Source organism: Lactuca sativa, chromosome 7 (assembly GCF_002870075.4).
Source record: "Lactuca sativa cultivar Salinas chromosome 7, Lsat_Salinas_v11, whole genome shotgun sequence".
NCBI lineage: Eukaryota > Viridiplantae > Streptophyta > Magnoliopsida > Asterales > Asteraceae > Lactuca > Lactuca sativa.
The window spans coordinates 36,128,338-36,149,317 of record NC_056629.2 but is presented as its reverse complement, the minus strand read 5'-3'; the positions used below and the strand labels follow the sequence as shown (position 1 = coordinate 36,149,317).

The following is a 20,980-nucleotide window of genomic DNA, read 5'->3' as shown; positions in this document are numbered from 1 at the left end:
TTTTCAATTCATTAACAACGCAAAATAACTTGTATATTTTATTGTTTTCTACAGGTCCTTGGTATGTTTCCTGAAAATGAGAGGCTGAGGTGTAATCTGCTCCCTGAAACTGAGACGGGTGAGGTGATGGAGATTCCAATGGTATCAGGGGAATTGTGTAATTTTCATTCATTGAATTGAATAATAATACATGCTTAAATAGAAAAGTCAAACAACTAGGCTGAAAACTAGGAAGCGATAAGTGATAAAGATAAACAAAATAGACGATAATTACATTATCCGATACTCCCCCTCAAGATGGAGCGTGTAGGTTCTTAACGCCCATCTTGCCAAGCAGAAATTGAAGTTGATTTGTACCAAGACCTTTTGTCAACAAGTCAGCAACTTGCATTTTGCTGTCAATCTTCATTAACACGACTTCTCGAGAAGCAACCCTCTCACGAACAAAAAACAATCCATTTCAACATGTTTTGTTCGTTCATGAAACACTGGATTATTAGCTATATGACGTGCCACCTGATTATCGCAAAACAACGTGGTTGGCGAGTCAATGACAACTTGCAAGTCTTTTAAGAGCCATCTAACCCATAAGACTTCACTTACTGTGGAGGCCATAGCTCGATATTCAGCTTCAGCGGAAGAACGCGACACAACTGATTGTTTCTTTGTTTTCCAAGAAATCGGGGCACCTCCAAGCATAAGTAAGTAACCTGTTCTAAAACGTCTCGTGTATGGGCATCCGAGCCAGTCAGAGTCGCAGAAAGCTGTCAACACTGGTTCTCTAGTTCGTGGCGTGCATGTGACTATGTCGTGGATCAGATACAAATTGACTCAACACATTAACTGCATAGGTAACATCAGGACGTGTAGCTTGGAGATAAAGAAGCCGACCTACAAGTCTGCGATATTGAGTAGCATCAACTTGAGCTTCTTCTTCTCGTCGGTCTAGCTTTAAGTTTTGTTCAATGGGAAAGGAACTTGGTTTACACCCCAACATTCCACTATCTTTGAGAATGTCCAAAACATACTTTCTTTGACTCAAAACCAAACCATCGGAAGTTTTTGCCACTTCTATACCAAGGAAGTACTTTAAAGGTCCAAGGTCTTTGATACTGAAGGCTTTGTCGAGTTGCGTTTTTGTTTGTTGAATTCGGTCTAAATTGTTTCCAGTTATAATGACGCCATCCACATAAATCAGAATGGCAATGTAACTGTCGTCATGATCTTGTAAAAATAGTGAGTGATCGGCTTTAGATTGATGAAAATTTATGCTCAAAAGAAACTTAGTAAACTTGTGGTACCAATTTCGAGAGGCTTGCTTTAGCCCGTAAAGAAATTTCTGTAGACGACAGACACGAGTCTCATTTTCTTTGGAAAAACCTTGAGGAATTTTCATGTACACTTCCTCATCCAAGTCTCCATGCAGAAAAGCATTGTTGACGTCGAGTTGGTGTATGAACCAATTTTTCTTGGCAGCAACTGATAGAAGAGTGCGCATGGTAACTAGCTTTGCAACTGGTGCAAAGGTGTCATGATAGTCAACGCCTTCCAGTTGAGTGAACCCCTTTGCTACAAGTCGAGCCTTGTATCGTTCTATCTCGCCATTTGGTTTATACTTGATCTTATAAACCCATTTTGAGTCAATTGCCCGTTTGCCCTTTGGTAGGTCGGTAAGAGTCCACGTTCCATTTTTTTCAAGGGCTCGAATTTCTTGTTGCATGGCTTGTTGCCAACGTTCATCCTGAGAAGCTTGGTTAAAAGATCGTGGCTCATCATTTAAAGTGATGGCCGTTAGGTAAGCTTTATGATTTTCGGGAAAACTTTCATATGAAACAAAATTAGAGATAGGGTGTACCGTCGAGGCTTCTCGATTGGAGTCGGGCTGGTGGTGGTTGATCGAATGGGGGAGTTTGACAAGAAAGTCCTTGAATTTCTGTGGCTGTGATTTCGTTCTGGTGCTTCTGGTAACATCCGGATTCTGTGGTTCATCATTTTGTGCAGGTTGATTTGTGGGCTCTGTTGGCTCGATATCCGAACTCGTTTCTGCGCTATTGGGCTCACTCCATTGAACATCCTCATGACTATGTTCGTCTTGGAGATTGATGGAAGCATTAAGTTGTCATGAGATGACTCGTTTGTGGGAATGGATTCCAATGTTTGATTGGTTGGGTGCTTTCCATAACATGTGTCATCATGGTATTTTACTGGTTCTTCATCTTCACTGTGTTGATTGGCTTCAACATTCCTGAATGGGAAAACGTCTTCACAAAACAACACATCCCTACTAATGATGATTTTATATGCTTTGATGTCATAAACTTTGTATCCTTTTGTTCCTTGTGGGTAACCTAAGAACACACCGGGCCTTCCTCTTTCCTCAAATTTGTCCCCCTTTGTATCGGTATTTCTGTAATAGGCTAGACAACCAAAGATTCTCATGTGACTGTATTGAGATTTTTGGTTCCAAACGATTTCGTAAGGGGTTTTATTTTTAATAACTTTGGAAGGGAGACGATTAATTATATAAGCTGCCGTTAGAACGCATTCCCCCCAAAATCTTTTTGGAAGATTGGCTTCAAAACAGATTGCTCGAGCTGTTTCAAGTAAATGTCTATGTTTTCTTTCAACGACACCGTTTTGTTGCAGTGTGTGTGGACAAGTCGTTTCTAGCAAAATTCCTTCTTCATGGTAAAACTGAAGCATAAAGTTGGAGGTGAATTCTCCACCATTATCGCATCTAATTCTTTTGATGTGTTTCTCAAATTGAACTTTCACCATTTTGTGAAAATCAACAAGGCACTTACTGGCATCACTTTTATACTTAATAAGAAAAACCCACACAGCCCTACTAAAATCGTCAACAATGGTAAGGAAGTAGTTGGCCTTAGTGTAAGATGGTACCCGATACCCGCCCCAAATATCACAATGAATCAAATCAAAAACTTCTTTGGTTTTAATAGAACTAATAGGAAAAGGTGTCCGGGCAAGTTTTGCCTTTGCACAAGAATCACAAATTTCGTTACTAAAATTGATAGAATTACTTTTAGCTAAATCGATTCTAGAGAGTTTCTCTTTTGAAGCGTGACCCAGTCTTTTGTGCCAAGTGTCTGCGATAGTCACCATAGCCTTTCTACCCTTGGTCATCCCCATTCGATACAACCCTCCATGGCGTCTACCCGCTCCAATCAAGTTCCTCGTTTGTAACCCCTGCATTACACAAAAATCAGGAAAAAACGTTACTGCACATTGGAGATCATTGCTTATGCGACTAACGGAAAGTAGATTGCAGTTAAATTTTGGAACACATAGGACTCCATTTAATTTTACTCCCCCTGAGATAGTATAGTCGCCTCTTCCTTCGACAGAGGCAGATTCACCATTCGGTATGACAACAGGAGGCTCAAAAAAAGTTCTCTTCTTATTTTCGAGCAAGTCGGGTAAATATGTTATGTGGTCGGTGCTACCTGAATCAACAATCCAATCATCTTCATTACCCCTTTTACCTGTCATATTAGCAACGTGTTCTGTTACATTGTTGCTGTTGGTGCTAGAAAAATGCTTTACGAACATTTGGTATTGTTCGTTCGTCAACTCAGATATCGGGCTCGACTTCGGCTCGATACATGCAACTCTCGGTTTTCCCTTTTCTTTCTTTCCGGGCCACCATTCTGGGTATCCCACTAACTTGAAACACCCTTCTTTCTTGTGACCCTTCTTTTCACAGAATGTGCAAAACTCGTTTTCTCTACCTTCTTTGCTGTCTTTAGCAGCCCTTGAAGAGTTTCTTTCTTTGTTCACGTTAGAGTTGTCATCTCTCCTTTGAAAAGCCTTGAACATAGCGGACTCGGGTTGAGCTCTTTTGTCGTTTGAAATTGATCTTTGCCTCTCGTCTTCCGCCACAAGATGATAGGCGGTACCCAAGGTGGGTGTGGGTTTGGTTGCCAGAATTTGGGTCTTGATGACATTGAAATCGGCGTCGAGACCCATGAGAAATTGATACAATCGTTCTTTTTCTTGAAACTCGTCCATCCTCTTCCCGACATCGCAAGAGCAGTTGTCGCATGAACAACGAGGAAGAGGTTGAATAGACGAATTCTCGTCCCACAACGATCGAAGGTTTGTGTAGTATATTGATACGGAAGCCCCGTCTTGTCGAGCAGCCGCAATTCTCTGCTTCAATTCGTATGCTCTGGGAGAGCTTTCTTTGCCGAATCTTTCGAGTAAATCTGCCCATATTTGCGATGCAGTGCTCACGTACTTCACGCTGTTGCGGATGTTCTTCTCCATTGCAGTGGTAAGCCACCCTTTAATCATCGCATCACATCGCATCCAAGACATGTAGTTCGGAGATCCCTTTTCTGGTTTCTTGATAGGCCCGTCAATGAACTCGATCTTGTTTTTGGCTAGAAGAAAATTTTCCATCTCTTGTGACCAGTCAGGATAATTGATGTCTGTGAGAACATCATTCACGTGGAGTTGCTTCGGGAAGTCCGAGGGATGAAGGTAATAAGGAGAATTGTGATCGATTGCTGTACCGGAATTCTCCCCTGTACCGGAACCGGTTTTGGGTTGATCTCCTGCCATTCTTCAAGGTTTGATAATGGAAAGGGATCTGGTTTGAGATTTCGAGACCTGCTCTGATACCATCTAAAATTCCAATGGTATCAGGGGAATTGTGTAATTTTCATTCATTGAATTGAATAATAATACATGCTTAAATAGAAAAGTCAAACAACTAGGCTGAAAACTAGGAAGCGATAAGTGATAAAGATAAACAAAATAGACGATAATTACATTATCCGATAGACCGCTGCACAGAAGGACTCATTTGTTGCCGTGACGGAGACCGCTCCTTAGGAGGACTCTATTGTTGTGGTGGTGACTACACTTTGTCTAGAGTCCAATTTACATAACGCACAAAGAATGGCAAATTGATCTCAACAGGCGTTGGTTCAAAATCATGTGGGATGTTATTTTCCTGCAGAATTAATAAATTAAATTTAAGTATATAAAATTGTTGTAATTTTTAACTATATATAATTAATATAAGGAATGTATAACTTTACCACTGAAACGTCTAATATACGTAAACATTGCTCGAGAGACAATTGTGTTTTTATTCTCCATTCCCTCATTCTTGGAATTTCATTTTCTGTGTGATGTGCAAACCTCAAAGCTTCAGGAAATGTCTCCAAAATCCATACCTATTATTACGACAAAAAAATTATGCTTTGTCCAAACTTATAAGCACTTAAAAATATAAGTAATCGCACCTAAAACTAACCTTAAACAGAAACTCAAAACCTAAAACAATATACTTCATCGTCTTTGTTCACCCTTATTATCTCGTAAATATCTAGAGATTTTACCAAACCATAATCGTAATTGTGTTTCACTATACCTCCACAAATACGTACCTCATGCAAACTTGTTGTACTCATTATAATTAATATAAATCATAAAGTATTTATAAATAAATAATAAATAATGAATTTAATACATGTTCCAATTATATTGACTATCGGCTAGCTCATACACTGCCGACGGAATGCACGTATTGCCCTCTCGTCCTATGAGACCCCTCAACAAAAATATCATTTGCATAACCATTACTGCATCCTCATCGCTACACGTCGAGAATGCTGGCCCTTTTACGTAGTCTTCTAAATCTTTCAATCGTAAATCTTCATCTCTCACATTAGGGAACAACCGATTCCTTAATGTTGAACTTCTACTAACTTTTGTATTTATTATATCAACATACGGTCCAAATCTCAAACCGCTAATCAAACAAAATTCTATTTCACCATATTCAACCACCCTGCCTTGTAACTCGAACTGAAACCTCCTAGCCCTGACTACCTCTACATCACGAACCTCATGCAACATAATCAAATGACAGAGCATCGGGTCACCATTCGGGGTGGGCATACCAATGAGGATCTCAAATGTTGTCTTCGAAATAATTCAAGTCGCCTACTATTTAGTTTTGTAATGTACTTTTTCAACATTGTCTCAAGCGCCCCTCTAAAAGTACATTATGCAGGCCATCCACGCAAACTATGTTGCAAAAGATTAAACTTATATGCCAAAATAACGTTTTTATAACAAATTTATAGAATTTTATAGAAATGGTCCCATATATATTATAAAATTTACATAAATGGTCTATTTTAATAATAATTATAGAAAGAAATTTTCAATGTTTTTTTTAATTACATAAATAATTGGAAATCGATTTTAATATGCATATAATTAACATAAAATGATATCAATATTCAATGGTCCATTTTAGTAGATAATAATCTATTTTAATAGATAACAATTATAGAGAATCGGGAAAAAAAAAATTCCGCAGAGGGTTTTATCGTTCCGCAGAGGGCTCATCTGTGGATCTGTAAGATTGCCTCTGCGGATCTGTTCTTGACGCAAAACGAAGGGAAAAATCGATTTCTTAATTCTTCGACTACAGTCCTAACACCCTAACAAACATACATTTATATATAACATTTAACCTATCAATTTCCAATTCATATAATCAGTTTCTACTTTCGAGTTTATACAAAGATTAGGAAAGAAATTGAAATATTACTTGATTTCCATATCCATCCGATAAGACATCGGACTGCAGCTGCTTCAGGAATCGAGCTCGGCGAGACATTTTCCGTTCGACGTCCAGGAATCGAGTGTTATGCAAATCGAATCTGTTGTAGTCTCCTTCTGCAGAATTGTGTAAGGTAAAGGGAGGGGGGTATTTTTTTGAATTTACAAATTTACCCCTGTAATCCGCATCACATTCCATTCCACGCAATTCCGTAGATCATTTATTGGATCCGCAGAGGGTATTCTGCGGATCCTTTGGTCATTTTTCAAAATATGTTTTTTCCTTGGTTATTTTCTTCAAACCCATAAACTCTCTCTCTCTCTCTCTTTTTTTTTTTTTTTGTTTTAATTTTAAATTTTAACATTCAACGATCAACCCTTTGCAACTTTTCTCATTAACCGTAACATATTATAACCGCCACCGGTCATAATCCGCACGTTTTTTCTCAATAAGTTAAGAAACACCCATCTGAACGATGAATCTATCATCATCAGTAGTTTTCATGTCGACTGCTTACAAGAATTAAAAACGGATTTGCACATTTGACTTATCTTGTCTGCTAATCTTCAAGAACTGCAGCAGATCGATCTCAAATAATTTCACACCCATACCCACATTCATCTCTATCTTCTCCTCTCCCCCACCTACTCCTGACCTCTGCAACAATGGCGGAAAGTAAAGCTTCATTCATACTCTTTCTAACCTTCATCTTCGTCCCCTTCCTACAATTTGCTGAATCCATTGTGCCGCAACAAGAAGGTAACCTAATTTTTCTTAACATTTAGTGAAAACCCCCATTTTTTGGTTTCAGGTTTTCTTAGTTCAGTATCTGTATCAAGCTCTTTCTCCCAAATTGTAAGAACATTATGAGCAGGGTTGTCTTTAAAAGTCAAAACTTACATCTTTTCATGATTAATTTAAAGGTGTATTAATCTATTGGTTATAATTTTGGGAGTAACTGAATCTAATGATGTATATATTAAACCAAATCATTAAAATCCCACTTTATGCGTAGTTTGACTTCCGAGTTTTGACAAAATGATGATTTCCGATCTTTCTTGTACACTCTGGTTGAAAAAAGATGTGATTTTTTGTCTTTTAACTCGATTCAGTGGAAGCTGTTGTAAGCATTCTTGCTGCCATGAATGCAACAAGTTGGAGGTTTAATGGCGACAATTGCAATCTTGACACCATTTCCGAAGTCCCAAAGCTATCTCAAGAAGCTAATGCTAGCATCGGATGCAATTGCAACATTGAAAACGATACAAATTGTCATGTCGTAAGGATGTATAAACTATAAACTCCCTTCTTTCTTTTTTCTATTAACTTTTTTATTTAAAATATCATTTTTGGCTATGATTTTAGTAGAAAGTTATAGAAATTAAATAATTTATTTGTGTATGCAGCACACACAAGTTTTATAGTCTTGACGGCGTACTTTCACCTGAACTAGCAAACCTTCCTTTCCTCCGGTCCTTGTAAGTCCTCTTTTACACGGTTCGAAGAAATGTGAAATCTCTTTTTTACCCTTTAATTTCATAACCTATTTTAGTACAAAAGTTTTCCAGATTAACGAAATTGAAGAATATTCCGTTTTATTTGCAGTGATGTTGCTTACAATTTCTTACAAGGCACGATTCCACCTGAATGGGGTTTAACACAGTTAGAAGAAATGTGAAATCTCCTTTTTACCCTTTAATTTCATAATCTAATTTTATGATAAGTTGATAACTAAAAAGTTTCTAATCTTAAGCTTATTGTTTCATATTCAGTTCACTTCTTGGCAACCGGTTAACCGGAGAAATCCCACCAGAACTTGGCAATATCACCACTCTCACAAGACTGTAAGTTCATTTTATTTTGAGGGCAATTTGGACATTTTACCATAAGGGTCAAATTCTTTTTGTTTATATGTTTTTATATACTCATCCACTTCAAATTCTTGATTAGGGACCTTGAAGCAAACAAACTTTCAGGAACCATTCCACCAGATTTAGGGAGATTAATCAATTTGCAATCTTTGTAAGAATAATTAAGTAATATCTATAAACCTAATTATTGTTCAAAAATAAGTTTATTTAGTAATTTTACTAAAAAATATTAAATTTCAGGATCTTATCCTCAAATCAGTTGACTGGGAGGCTTCCAATCGCGCTTGGTCAACTAGGAAATCTAACAAATTTGTAAAATCTTTGACTTTTCTTTGATTTTGCCATTATTTGAAGGCTAAAATTGAGAATATTTTTTTTCTTTATAATGCAGTAGGATAAATGAAAACAACTTCAGTGGATCGATACCCGATTTTATACAAAATTGGAGACTACTTTCTAGATTGTAAGAAATAGCAACACAGTTTCATTTATTTGTGATATATTATAGGATCCCACTTTAATTTCTTTCTGTTAAATCATTATTCTTTTATTTTACTTTTTTGTTATACCTTCAAACATGTCATAATTCTAATATTTGGATGTTTTTGAAGAGAGATTGTGGCGAGTGGACTCATGGGACCTATTCCTTCAAACATATCTTTTCTCGAGAACCTAAATGACCTGTGAGTTGACTCATTGGACCCACTTGTTCTTCATGATATTTTATATTTTTATCTCAAGAAAGTTATAAGCTCATGGTTAATTTCCATGTTATTGCAGGAGAATTAGTGACATAAGTGGTCCAACTCAGAGATTTCCTCCCCTTGAAAATGCCACGGGATTAATAAGATTGTATGTTGATAACTCTAATATCGATCTTTATAATAACTCATACATAAGCTCACATTTTATATAAATGTAGGATCTTGAGAAATTGCAATCTTTCTGGGGAATTACCCGATTATATTTGGCAAGTGAGAGAACTCGAATTGTTGTAAGTATATTCGAAATGGGTTTTGGTTCTTTTGGTTCTTGATGATATACATATTCTTAATGACGCCTTTTAATGAATTTGATAGGGATACAAGTTTTAACAACTTAGTAGGGAGGATATCTAACAACATCCTCGGGAGAAGCATTCGTTTAGTGTAAGTGTGACAATGATAATTTTTTTTTCCGAATTATTGTGATTCTTTTACTATTAATACAATTAATGTGTCGTAAGGGTGACAATAAGTTGTAACAAAACATGTTGATGTGGGTTTTTTGATAGGTTTTTAACAGGTAACATGCTAAGTGGAGACATACCGGATGCATTGTTGGTAAATGGGGCTGCTATGTAAGTTTATTTCGTAAAAAGTTTGTTAATATTAAATGTTTAATTTTTAAGAAATTACGAATTTTATTTAACTAATGTGGTGCAGTGATCTTTCCTACAACAATTTTACATGGCAAGGACCTAATCAACCCACATGTCGACAAAACACGTAAAAACTCCTATTGTAATAAATTTCATTACTTATATATTAGTAATATATTGTGACATCTTGTCGCGTATTTGTGTTTTTAATAAAGTGTTTGTGCATTTCTTGTTATATCAGGAATATATACTTAAACTTGTTTAGAAGCTCTTCAACTGGAAACCCGATGTAAGATTGTTTTCGTTACTTTTACTATCATTTATATTTTTTATTTTGTAGCTACAATCTATAATCTATAAAATAAACTTATGATGATTTTCTCAACAGACAGGATGTCCTTCCATGCAACCAGGATACCAAGTGTCCGACATGTAAGTATCATTTTAAAATGATATTATTTTTTGACATGTAAGTATCATTTTAAAATGATATTATTTTTTGACAAACGACGACACAGAAGGAAAAAAATAAACGAGGGAAAATTTGTAAAATATTTGGACTTGATGGAAAAGCCTAATTTTCCCAACTTTATGTTGATTCTCATATTGTTTTATGGCAGATGCTTGTTCGGTGCACGTTAATTGTGGTGGGAATGATGTGACTGTTAGAGAAAGTAACGGTCGATCGGTTTTTTACAAAGGAGATGCTGACGTGGATGGTGGTGCAGCAAAATTATATGAAAGTGACAAGAATTGGGGATTTAGTAGTACCGGAGACTTCATGGATGACAATATTTTTCAAAACACTCGATATGTAGATTCTTTGCAGGGGAACACAAGCTTATCAACATTGTACACAACCGCACGTTTCTCGCCACTTACACTCACTTACTTCGGTTATTGTTTGGAAAACGGGGAGTATTTGGTCAATTTGCACTTTGCGGAGATCATATTCACTAATGATAGCACGTATAGAAGTCTTGGTCGTCGGATATTTGATATTTATATTCAGGTGATTCTATCTGTTGTCTGCTGGTGATTCTATCTGTTGTCTGCTATCTGTTATCTGCAATTTGCTATCTGCTATCTGCTATCTGCTATCTGCTATCTGACTTACATGTTATTTAGGGACGGCGTGTTAGAAGGAATTTTAATATTGAAGATGAGGCCGGTGGGGTTGAAATGCCGGTGGTTGTACCGTTCAATGTTAGTGTGACCGATAACATTTTAGAGATACGGTTTTATTGGGCGGGTAAAGGGACGACCCGTTTTCCTACAAGAGGAGTCTATGGACCTCTTGTATCAGCTATAGATGTTAACCCATGTAAGCATGCAAATATATCATTCATCACAAAATTTCCCTCATTTGGTTTTTGAATCTTGATGGAATTTTATGTTTTGTAGACTTTAAAACTTGCTCAATGGGTGGAAAAAAGACGAAAAAGGACGTTTATATTGGTGTTGGGATTGGTGTTCCGTGTCTTGTATTGTTAATCTTGGTCATTTTGTGGTGGAGAAAAAGTTTTAAAGGCCGAAGAACTAATGAAAAAGGTATGTATACGACTTTGTCTTGATTAATCTCTTTAAATATTTGCTTATGAATTTGAGGTTTCATAAGTATGCATACACGAGTCGTGAGTTTATCTGTATTTACTCAAACTTTTTCTTGAATAGATTTTGAAGGAATGGAGTTCAACACCATTTCGTTTTCGTTCAAACAACTAAAATCAGCTACGGACAACTTTAACCCTTCTAACAAAATCGGGGAAGGAGGTTTCGGAGCGGTTTACAAGGTCATAATCGTAAAAAAACCATTTGTGTGATTGTGATTTTTAAGTGTGTAACATTTGTATGATGGTTTCAGGGTACATTGAGTGATGGCACTGTGATTGCAGTGAAGCAGCTTTCAGCTCAATCAAGGCAAGGAAACCGTGAGTTCTTGAATGAGATTGGTGTGATTTCGTGCTTACAACATCCAAATCTTGTTAAACTCCATGGATGTTGCATTGAAGGAGACCAGTTGTTGCTTGTTTATGAGTACTTAGAAAACAACAGCCTCGCAAACGCTTTGTTTGGTGAGTATTCTTATTGTTTCAGTTTGATTTTCCTTATTTCGTATCTCTAACTTCTTGTTGTTAATGTAGATTTGGGTAAAAATCGATTGATGTTGGATTGGGCAACGAGGTTCAAGATATGTATTGGAATTGCTCGAGGTTTAGCTTTTCTTCACGAAGAATCAAGGATCAAAATTGTGCATCGAGACATCAAAGCAACAAACATTTTGCTTGATAAAGATCTAAACCCTAAAATATCAGATTTTGGATTGGCAAGGTTAAATGAGGATGAAAAGACTCACGTTAGCACCAGAGTTGCTGGAACAATGTAATCCTTCAAATACTTGCAAAAATAATCGACAAATTTGTTTCTTTAATCCGTTTTTTTTGTGCTAAAGAGATCTTGATCAATTTGCAGAGGATACATGGCACCTGAGTATGCACTCTGGGGTTACTTGAGCGATAAAGCAGATGTTTACAGCTTCGGAGTTCTAGCGTTAGAAATCGTCAGCGGCAAGAACAACAACAGTTACGTTCCAACAAACGATTGCATTTGTCTTCTAGATTGGGTACTTTCAAAAAATTGAATTGAGTTAACTGAAATTTGTCTCTACATCTGATTACTCTTGAATCGATTATGCAGGCTTGTCGATTGGAAACGAGTAAACACTATGAAGAGCTTTTTGACGAGAGATTGGAGTCGAGGATTAACAGAGAAGAAGCGGAAACCATGGTGAAAGTTGCGCTTTTGTGCACGAACGGTTCTCCGTCGATGAGGCCGACGATGACGGAGGTTGTAAGTATGCTCGACGGGAAAACTTGTGTGCCGGAGATAATTCCGGAGTCAAACGGTTACTCCGAAGATCTGAGATTCAAAGCGATGAGAGACTTTCGGCGTGAGAGGCAAGGTCAACATAGTTACAACAGTGGTCAAACTCAGAATTCTAACACCTTCCAAACAGATACAAACGATTCTTTCACACAATCATGATAACTGTGTTGGTGAACAAGAATTCTGTTGGAAATTCAAAACAATTGTAAAATTACTTTAATTGTGAAAATCACAACATTATATGAATGTATATAAAAAAAACCACACCTTACATCTTTGTGTTTATTGGGCGACAACACCGATTAATATCCATTATTGTTTATCCAAAAGATCTCTCATGAAAAGATGAGATGTGATACATTAACATTATAGACTTCGATGAATGATAGAAAAACAAAGTTTGTATTTCCCCACGGTTTCTCGAATTTAAAAGCACCCAAAACCAATTTAAATTAACTATCTTTTACCAAGTAAAAATTAAACTAAAGATTATTAGTTTAGATTTGTTAGCCTAAGTAATTTGGTTTTGGGTTTATGTGGGGGCTTTTGTTTAGCCTTTTAGTTAGGTTATTATATATACATACTAATTTTGAAGTGCCACATGAACAGGACTTCTTTCCTATTAGACCACTCCTAATTATTTATTTATTTTGTTTCCTTTACACGTGCTCTTCACTGTTTTTTTTTTCTTTTGATACGTGTCCTCCACCGCCACAGATATACACCGAGTAAATACGTCGATATCCAGCGCCAATGCCACTTTGTATACAAACCACCGCTTTGTCTTCCAATAAGATCCGACTCTACAATCTACCGCCATTACCGAGTACTGTCACGGGTTCGATCGGTAAAGCAAAAGCTAGAGAACGTCGTTGTCATCGCACTGACTTCAGCACCTCGAAATGATGCGGGTGCATCGAGGATAAAATCCGATGCACGCTTTGCTACGATAATCAATCGCTTGCTCCTTTCATCGCTTGCTTTCATAAACATCGTTTAATTGCACATGAAATGACTGTTTGACTGCTTTTTTTGTTCAGGATATTCGAGAATCTCTGGCTACCATGAAGGAAATTGGGGTCATTCTAGAGAAACAACACAAAACCCAAATGGCACATCGATTTTATTTCTAGGGTTTTCAGTTCTGAATTTCAAGTTGTCCCTCCACACCAATCACATACACTCAAGGTACGAGTCTGTTGACGCAGATTGAAGGTAATACCATTGATTTCTCTGTTTTTCCTTTTCTTCCTTTCCAATCATCATCTCCAAATATTTTCCTTTTGAAAACCATGGAATTTCAGATTGTGTTTGTTGAAGATGATATGCTTCGGCTGGCGTGTCAACTCCCACAAACCCACAGTTGGGTAATATATGATATACTTCAGTCGACTCCCACAATTATGTCAGTTTAATGGAACTTTAACCAAAAGAAAAACATTATTTTCAAAACAAAAAAAAAAAAAATACAACAAAAAAGTATTTGGTAAAAAAGAAACATTACCTCTAATATTTAAGTTGTATATGTGGGTGTCTCTTATTCAATTATTGCAGCAGAACAAATGACTTTTATAGGAGCCACCTGATTAGAAAATAAAACAATAACTTTACCATTGTAAGTAATTATATATATGATTTGGAAGAAGAAAAGCAAAGATGATTTTCCTATGGTTGCAAGCATGTCTCTTGGTGACTATGTATGGATAGCCTTGAAAATATTTGGATATATTTTTTTATTGATGTTGGTTCAGTTTCTCAATGCATATTTCCGGTTTTTATGTACAGCTACAAGCATTTTGAATTTGGTTAAGACAAGCAGACAATGCTCATTCCCATCACAGTCGCCCACTAAAAACCCTAAACTCTCCCCTCCAATCATACGCCTTCTCTATGTGCATACATGTCATTGCATCTTGAAGCAGATCTGCAATGGGAGATTACCATGAGATGATTTTGGGTTTTCTTCACGTTTTCTTCTCAAACACATTTTTTTCTAATACCTGCATCTTTTGTGTGGTTTACATTAAATTTTGTATTTACAGAAATGACCGGTTCACATCTGGACATTGGTGAACATATACAACATCTCCTAATCGAACCCTTAGGTTTGTTTGAATGACTTTGTTCATTCTGATCTTTGGTTCATCACAGGTTTCATCAGCAAGGGCAATGCAGACTGTATCTTTCTTTTTCTCCCCCTGTAAAACATAAGAAAAAGATAAATTAAACATCTCTACATACAATTCAGCTGAAGTTACTATTTCCAAGTCACACTTCTCATTCACAAAATTTCTTATTTTATTAACCGGTATGTGGGCCTCATTTACACACTATTTTTAATTTGATTTATTGTATTTGTTTCATAATGTTTTGTTGATTGTAACAGTTTAATCATTTACAAGAATGTTATCTCCAAAAGCAGAGACATTGGGAAAAACAAGCACATAAGTAGGAAGAAAGGGAAGGTCGAAATGTGAAAGGAGAAGGTTATCATGATGGACTTAAGGACTTTCACTCCGTGCTTTCTGCATTTACAAGATACATATATTCATAAATTAGTGATTACTTTTATGTTCTTGATTTAAAATTATTGGTTCAATTATTTAAAATAAGAACTAACTTTTAACATACATACATATGTTTTTTTTTATTGGAATTTAAATTAAGCCTTTTGCACTTATAGGGGCAAATTTGGAAACAGTAAATCCATTGATATCCCAATTCACCAATGAACCTATTGCCGGTTTCCATGATAAGGTTAGTTGATTTGTTATCTTTTTAAAATGATATTATATTGTTTATATAATATCTGATTTATTCAATGTAATAGCAATAGATGGAAGCATCATCGGATCTGGTCATTTACTTTGGTAAGGTATTGTGGGCTCTTTTTTAAAATTTTTAATTATTATAGTTAAATATTATGTAGAGTCCAAGGATGGAATCACCCATTCCAGTCACTGTGAAGCTGTCCAGTCAACGAAAATGGAATGATTCTACCTCCCCCATTTACGATGGCCCACCACCTAAAAAGACATTAAACCAAGTCCATACCCGGTAAGTTTACAAAACCAGTAATTCTTGTATTATAGCATCCTATTTTTCTTTCTTTAAATTACAACAGCACCTTTATATGTTAAAAAAGTTAGTCTTTGCTCTTTGAAAAATTGAACTACCATACTCTTGAATATTTTTTATCATATGTTTCATTGTTATTTTAAGAAATTAAAGAAGTCATAGTAAGTTGTTATTGGCATATCATTGGACTAATCATTACTACTATTTTAAAATGATGACTCTATCTGTTTATAATTGTATTGGACCATTGTAGTTTTTCCTGTTATTTTTTTTAATAATGCATTGAACTTTGACAAGTATACTTGATTAGTTAATTATAACATTGTATTCTCAAATTTTGTATTTAGACATTGTATTTTGAAAAATCTACTATTGAAAGTATGATGTTAAGATTGGACAGTTGCCATCTTCTCAAAAATGCTAATACTTATAAACTTTCGTTTTTCTATCGCTGGAAATACGGAGGAGAAACTTGAAGAATTGACTACTGAATACAGTAATATTAAAAATGAAATTGGTTGTATCGGGCCTGAACTTAATAAGGCGTGAACAGTTTACTTTGTCCATAATATGCATATGTTGTTGCCAAACCCGATGGAAAAGAGGAAAGTAATTCACCATATTCACAACTTTGATTGATGGATTTGATACTAATTTAAATTTGTTAAATTTAGTAGGTTACGTATCATGTCTTGCTTTTTTTTTTTTTTAAATATATACCAGCTGACATGTTTTGTCTTTCTTTATGTTGTTTACTGTCTTCCTTGATTTTCTGTTCACTTGACGGAAGGACTTTACAGCTGAAGAGGTCTTCTCATCCTACATGTAGCATTCCTGGTTCAGTCAACTGCTTAGCAACTTTGTAGTGGAGAATTTGGACATGTTCATCTTTCGCTTCCAAATTGTATCAGGCCTTAAGAACAGGCACACCAAAGTAGATTGTTGTTTGCTGTGTTTTTCATATTTAATCCTTTTCAATATAACTCAATAAAATCTTCATGTTTTTTCTAATTCTTTGGTGTATCCAACCCCGCAAAGCGGGGATTTTCCCTAGTTCTTAAATAAATTTCCTATTTATAGTCTTATGTATCTTTTCTTCGTAATTCACACTGTTCTTTTAATAATGAAACTTTAGCCGTTTTCTTTTTAGATTTTTATTAGTGCACATGGAGTATATATATATATATATATATATATATATATATATATATATATATATATATATATATATATATATATATATATATATATAAGTTCAGGTTCATTTGAAATCATTTTAATTTTGTGAGACCGTAAGACAAAATCTAAAAATAATTTTAAAATTCAAAATAAATGGAAAAATCTAAAAATTCTTTTTTTAAATATTATTTTCGGAACTTGATTAACTAAAAAAAATTAAAAAAAATCTCGTTTTTTTTAATTTGAAAAATACGTGAAATATTCTAATAGAATATTACACTGACATATTCTAAAAAATAATTTTAAAATGCAAACTAAATGGAAAAATCTAAAAATTCTTTTTTTTTATAAATATTATTTTCGGAACTTTAATTAACTAAAAATAATAAAAATAATAAAAATAGTAAAAAAAATTCCATTTTTTTTTGAAAAATACATGAAATATTCTAATAGAATATTACACTGTACATATTCTAAAAAATAATTATAAAATGCAAAATAAATAGAAAAATCCAAAAATTCTTTTTTTAAATATTATTTTTGGAACTTGAATTAACTAAAAAAAATAAAAAAAATGCGTCTCACGGTCTTACAAAATTAGGCCTTCTCACATGAACCTAACCCTATATATATATATATATATATATATATATATATATATATATATATATATATATATATATATATATATATATATATATATAGAGAGAGAGAGAGAGAGAGAGAGAGAGAGAGAGTTAGGTTCATATATAAACTCTAATTATTGTGTAAATATGTGACTCACTCTTGACCAATCAACATTCAAGGATAATTTCGAAATTTTACATATATTTATTTTATAACCCAAAATAAAATCCAAAATTATGGATATTCCCTTAAGTAGGGGATCCGTTATTTTTTTTTCCCAGAAATCGCTCATTCGCCATATTTAACTGGATGCCAGGAAGAAAGAAACCAGAAGGAAGAATCACCCCTTGAATACTAATGGTGTTTATAGGTGTGTGTCGATTGGCCCCCTGCCTCTGCTCCTCCATCCCTAATGATCATAACGATCAGATCATTCGTTGACCGTGTGCACCTCCCCCTGAATATTAATGGTCCAATTTTGGTATTGAAACAACCCTTACATGCACGTTTTTTAGGGTTATGATCACTTTTTTTTTTTTATCAAAACATGCTTCAGGTAATATATTTCTTGATAATTATCCGACATCTTTTTTAATAATTTTGGATGTTGTTGATTTGATCAGTTGTGATTTCATCTAGTAATATATATCTTATTTCCTTCTTGATTTCTCGATTTCCCTGAATATTAATGGTCCAATTTTGGTATTGAAACAACCCTTACATGCACGTTTTTTTGGGTTATGATCACTTTTTTTTTTATCAAAACATGCTTCAGGTAATATATTTCTTGATAATTATCCGACATCTTTTTTAATAATTTTGGATGTTGTTGATTTGATCAGTTGTGATTTCATCTAGTAATATATATCTTATTTCCTTCTTGATTTCTCGATTTCATTATGATGAATGTGGTTGAATATGGATTTCTCATTTTTTTATGATGGATCTCAGTTTCTATCTAAAGTTTTGTTTCTTTTTGGTTTCCTTTTGAGCCTTTGTCTTCTGGATTTAAGGCTTAGTTCCAACATTGAAGTTATTTTTTTGGATGAAATTGCAAATACAATGTTTTCAATTGTATGGTGGATCTTTGGGGTCTACTGGGTTGCATCAGTTGGGCAAAGCATTAGTATATGAGTCGTTTAAGCTTTACCAGTTGGGTTGACATGCTTTTTCTTGTTGTTATATTTGTTAACTGCATATGTTTCTCAACAGACTGATACTTAATTTAGGGATTAATTACACGATATCTAGAATGCAGGATTTGTGTAGTATTCTTGTTATTTGATGTTGTTTTGTTGTTTTCACTGGAATGAGTCATTAGTATACCTGTTTCTTATTACCTTCCATGTATAGTTGTTGTCATGTATGTGGTTGCTTATCAGAGAAGTTCTTATATTTTAACTTGATGTATATTTAGTGAAATTTGGTATTTTATATTCTTTTGAGCTTATATTCTTTCACTTTGATAGGGGATTCAGATTCATTCAATGAGATGCTAATCGTTAGGGAGTTTGGCTTCTTTTATTAGTTAAATAACTTCTTCATATGTCCATTTCCATCATCAATCTGTCACTACCACCGGTTTATCAATAGCATATTCTTTAAGAATACACAAAGCCCTTTTGAAAACTGATTCTTGAAGAATGGAAATCATAAGAACGAAACAAGGGAACTGACTGTTGAATGGAGCTGCAAATTGATCATGTGTACATCAAGAATTTTTTATGTATTTGTAATTTTTATCATTATTTTATTTTTCATGTATTATTCTTGAATAATGTATTTTATTCTTTCAATAATTTTTATTTATGCTTCAAGAATGCGCATTATGCATTCTTGGTTCATGTATTATTCTTCAAGAATGTGAGTTATGTATTTGTAGTTCATGTAATATTTTTCAAGAATATCAGTTATATATTTAATGTAGTTATTTGAATTATTCTTTTATTCTCATAGAATACATTTTTTTTTAAATGCCTGATTATTGTCTTGGAAACGTATGATTCTTATAGTCAAAATATAATATGATGTGTATTGAATTTTATTTTATTGATTAATATAAATTAGTTGCCTAAAATATACGTAATTTTTATTTTTCTCTTTTAATAAAATTTCTTATATGGGGTGTATCCTTTAAGATTGACGATTCTAAAAAAATATTGTCCTTAAAATTATATTCTTTAAGAATGAAAGACAATATATGCTCATCGTAATGTCATACGAACCTGTATTTAAAAAAATGATGTGACTGTCTATGTTTAATTTTGTAAAATAAGATAAATATGTATTTAATAAAAACTCCATTAAATTATGCAATAAATAAGTAATCTTCCATTTTTAAATATAGCTTAATAGACTAAAATACCCTTATAACTAAATAAATGTAGTTATATAGTGGATGCTATCCCATGTTAATCATATGTACCATCAAATCACACCCATTAAATTTTCTTAATCCAATGGATAAGAAGCGGTTATACATTCACACAATATTTGTAGTTCATATTTAATCCTATATATATATATATATATATATATATATATATATATATATATATATATATATATATATATATATATATATATATATATAAGGCTATGTTATTGTATTCTAACTATCTATTGTGTAGATGTAGGGTTGATTGTGGACCAATCATTTTAAGTTATTTTAAAAAAGTGATAAATAAATACAATATATACACATAATGACCATCATAAAGCTGCCCCTGACCTTCAACATAAAACTGGTCCGCCCATTTAGCTTTCAGCATAAATCTGGTCTGCCCGAGTCTATTGACCTTTAAAACTAAGTCAACTTCCCTCCACTCCCCATATAATTTATCAGCACACATATATAACAGACATATAGACAAGCAATCTAACACAATAGACAACTAACTAGACATGTCTAATTGCCTAATAGCATACTACAATGCGACTAAATCCTAATATACAAAGGATACATATCGAAACATACAGTATAGTGAGAAAACTCACTTGGACAATTGCTCGACGATTAACTGCTATCTGGGTGATCCAAACTTGTGCAACGTGCTTAACAAATATTAATCTATAATAATATAACTTATTAGCCTCTATGCCAATCTATTAATAAAAGCTACATTTTTCACTAATCCTAATGAATACTTCAAGTTCTAGCTGATAAGGAATAACCAAGTAAGATCATACTGGATGTAGGATTCCTTAGGTATACAATATAATATATTGTATGGAAATCCACTTTAAACACCTCATTAAATCTAGCCTAGACATCATTTGCGTAAGTTGATCAATCATTATTATGACTGGAATCACTAATAAATCTTATTTGTAGATTCATAATACCAGCTACGAATATAAATATAAGTTATACTT

At 34.1% G+C, this 20,980-nt stretch overlaps 1 protein-coding gene and 1 long non-coding RNA gene across 15 annotated transcripts; both read left to right on the top strand.

Annotated features, from left to right (window-relative positions):
* Positions 1 to 7,081: 7,081 nt before the first annotated feature.
* On the top strand, positions 7,082 to 12,992 carry LOC111880663 (probable LRR receptor-like serine/threonine-protein kinase RFK1). 3 transcript variants are annotated; one of them, XM_023877082.3, is made up of 24 exons: positions 7,082 to 7,363; positions 7,717 to 7,891; positions 8,011 to 8,082; positions 8,210 to 8,278; positions 8,377 to 8,448; positions 8,555 to 8,626; positions 8,716 to 8,787; positions 8,867 to 8,938; positions 9,087 to 9,158; positions 9,256 to 9,327; positions 9,398 to 9,469; positions 9,555 to 9,623; positions 9,749 to 9,814; positions 9,900 to 9,962; positions 10,077 to 10,124; positions 10,224 to 10,267; positions 10,456 to 10,847; positions 10,964 to 11,159; positions 11,240 to 11,386; positions 11,510 to 11,628; positions 11,700 to 11,910; positions 11,980 to 12,217; positions 12,308 to 12,417; positions 12,533 to 12,700. In XM_023877082.3, the coding sequence occupies exons 1-24, from the start codon at positions 7,270 to 7,272 to the stop codon at positions 12,553 to 12,555; spliced, it is 2,640 nt and encodes an 879-aa protein (XP_023732850.1). In that variant the 5' UTR covers positions 7,082 to 7,269; the 3' UTR covers positions 12,556 to 12,700. The 3 variants fall into 3 exon arrangements, with proteins under 3 accessions (XP_023732850.1, XP_023732849.1, XP_042752550.2); XM_023877081.3 differs by having other exon boundaries at positions 7,083 to 7,363; positions 12,308 to 12,458; positions 12,533 to 12,992; XM_042896616.2 differs by lacking the exon at positions 7,082 to 7,363 and having other exon boundaries at positions 7,751 to 7,883; positions 12,308 to 12,458; positions 12,533 to 12,992.
* Positions 12,993 to 13,412: 420 nt separating this feature from the next.
* LOC111880664 (uncharacterized) lies at positions 13,413 to 16,884 on the top strand. 12 transcript variants are annotated; one of them, XR_006185103.1, is made up of 7 exons: positions 13,417 to 13,936; positions 14,026 to 14,088; positions 14,507 to 15,029; positions 15,108 to 15,207; positions 15,405 to 15,478; positions 15,651 to 15,778; positions 16,590 to 16,884. It is a non-coding gene; the product is annotated as an uncharacterized LOC111880664 (long non-coding RNA). The 12 variants fall into 12 exon arrangements; XR_006185099.2 differs by having other exon boundaries at positions 13,415 to 13,936; positions 14,026 to 15,029; XR_006185105.2 differs by having other exon boundaries at positions 13,417 to 14,790; positions 14,873 to 15,029.
* The last annotated feature ends 4,096 nt before the right edge of the window (positions 16,885 to 20,980 follow it).

What these genes read in the sequence shown, in the direction of transcription:
- LOC111880663 (XM_023877081.3), top strand. Translation starts at nt 7,270, where the DNA reads ATGGCGGAAAGTAAAGCTTCATTCATACTCTTTCTAACCTTCATCTTC. An exon ending in GGATACCAAGTGTCCGACAT is followed by an intron (nt 10,268 to 10,455) that starts GTAAGTATCATT and finishes GTTTTATGGCAG; the next exon opens with ATGCTTGTTCGGTGCACGTT. An exon ending in GTTTCGGAGCGGTTTACAAG is followed by an intron (nt 11,629 to 11,699) that starts GTCATAATCGTA and finishes TGATGGTTTCAG; the next exon opens with GGTACATTGAGTGATGGCAC.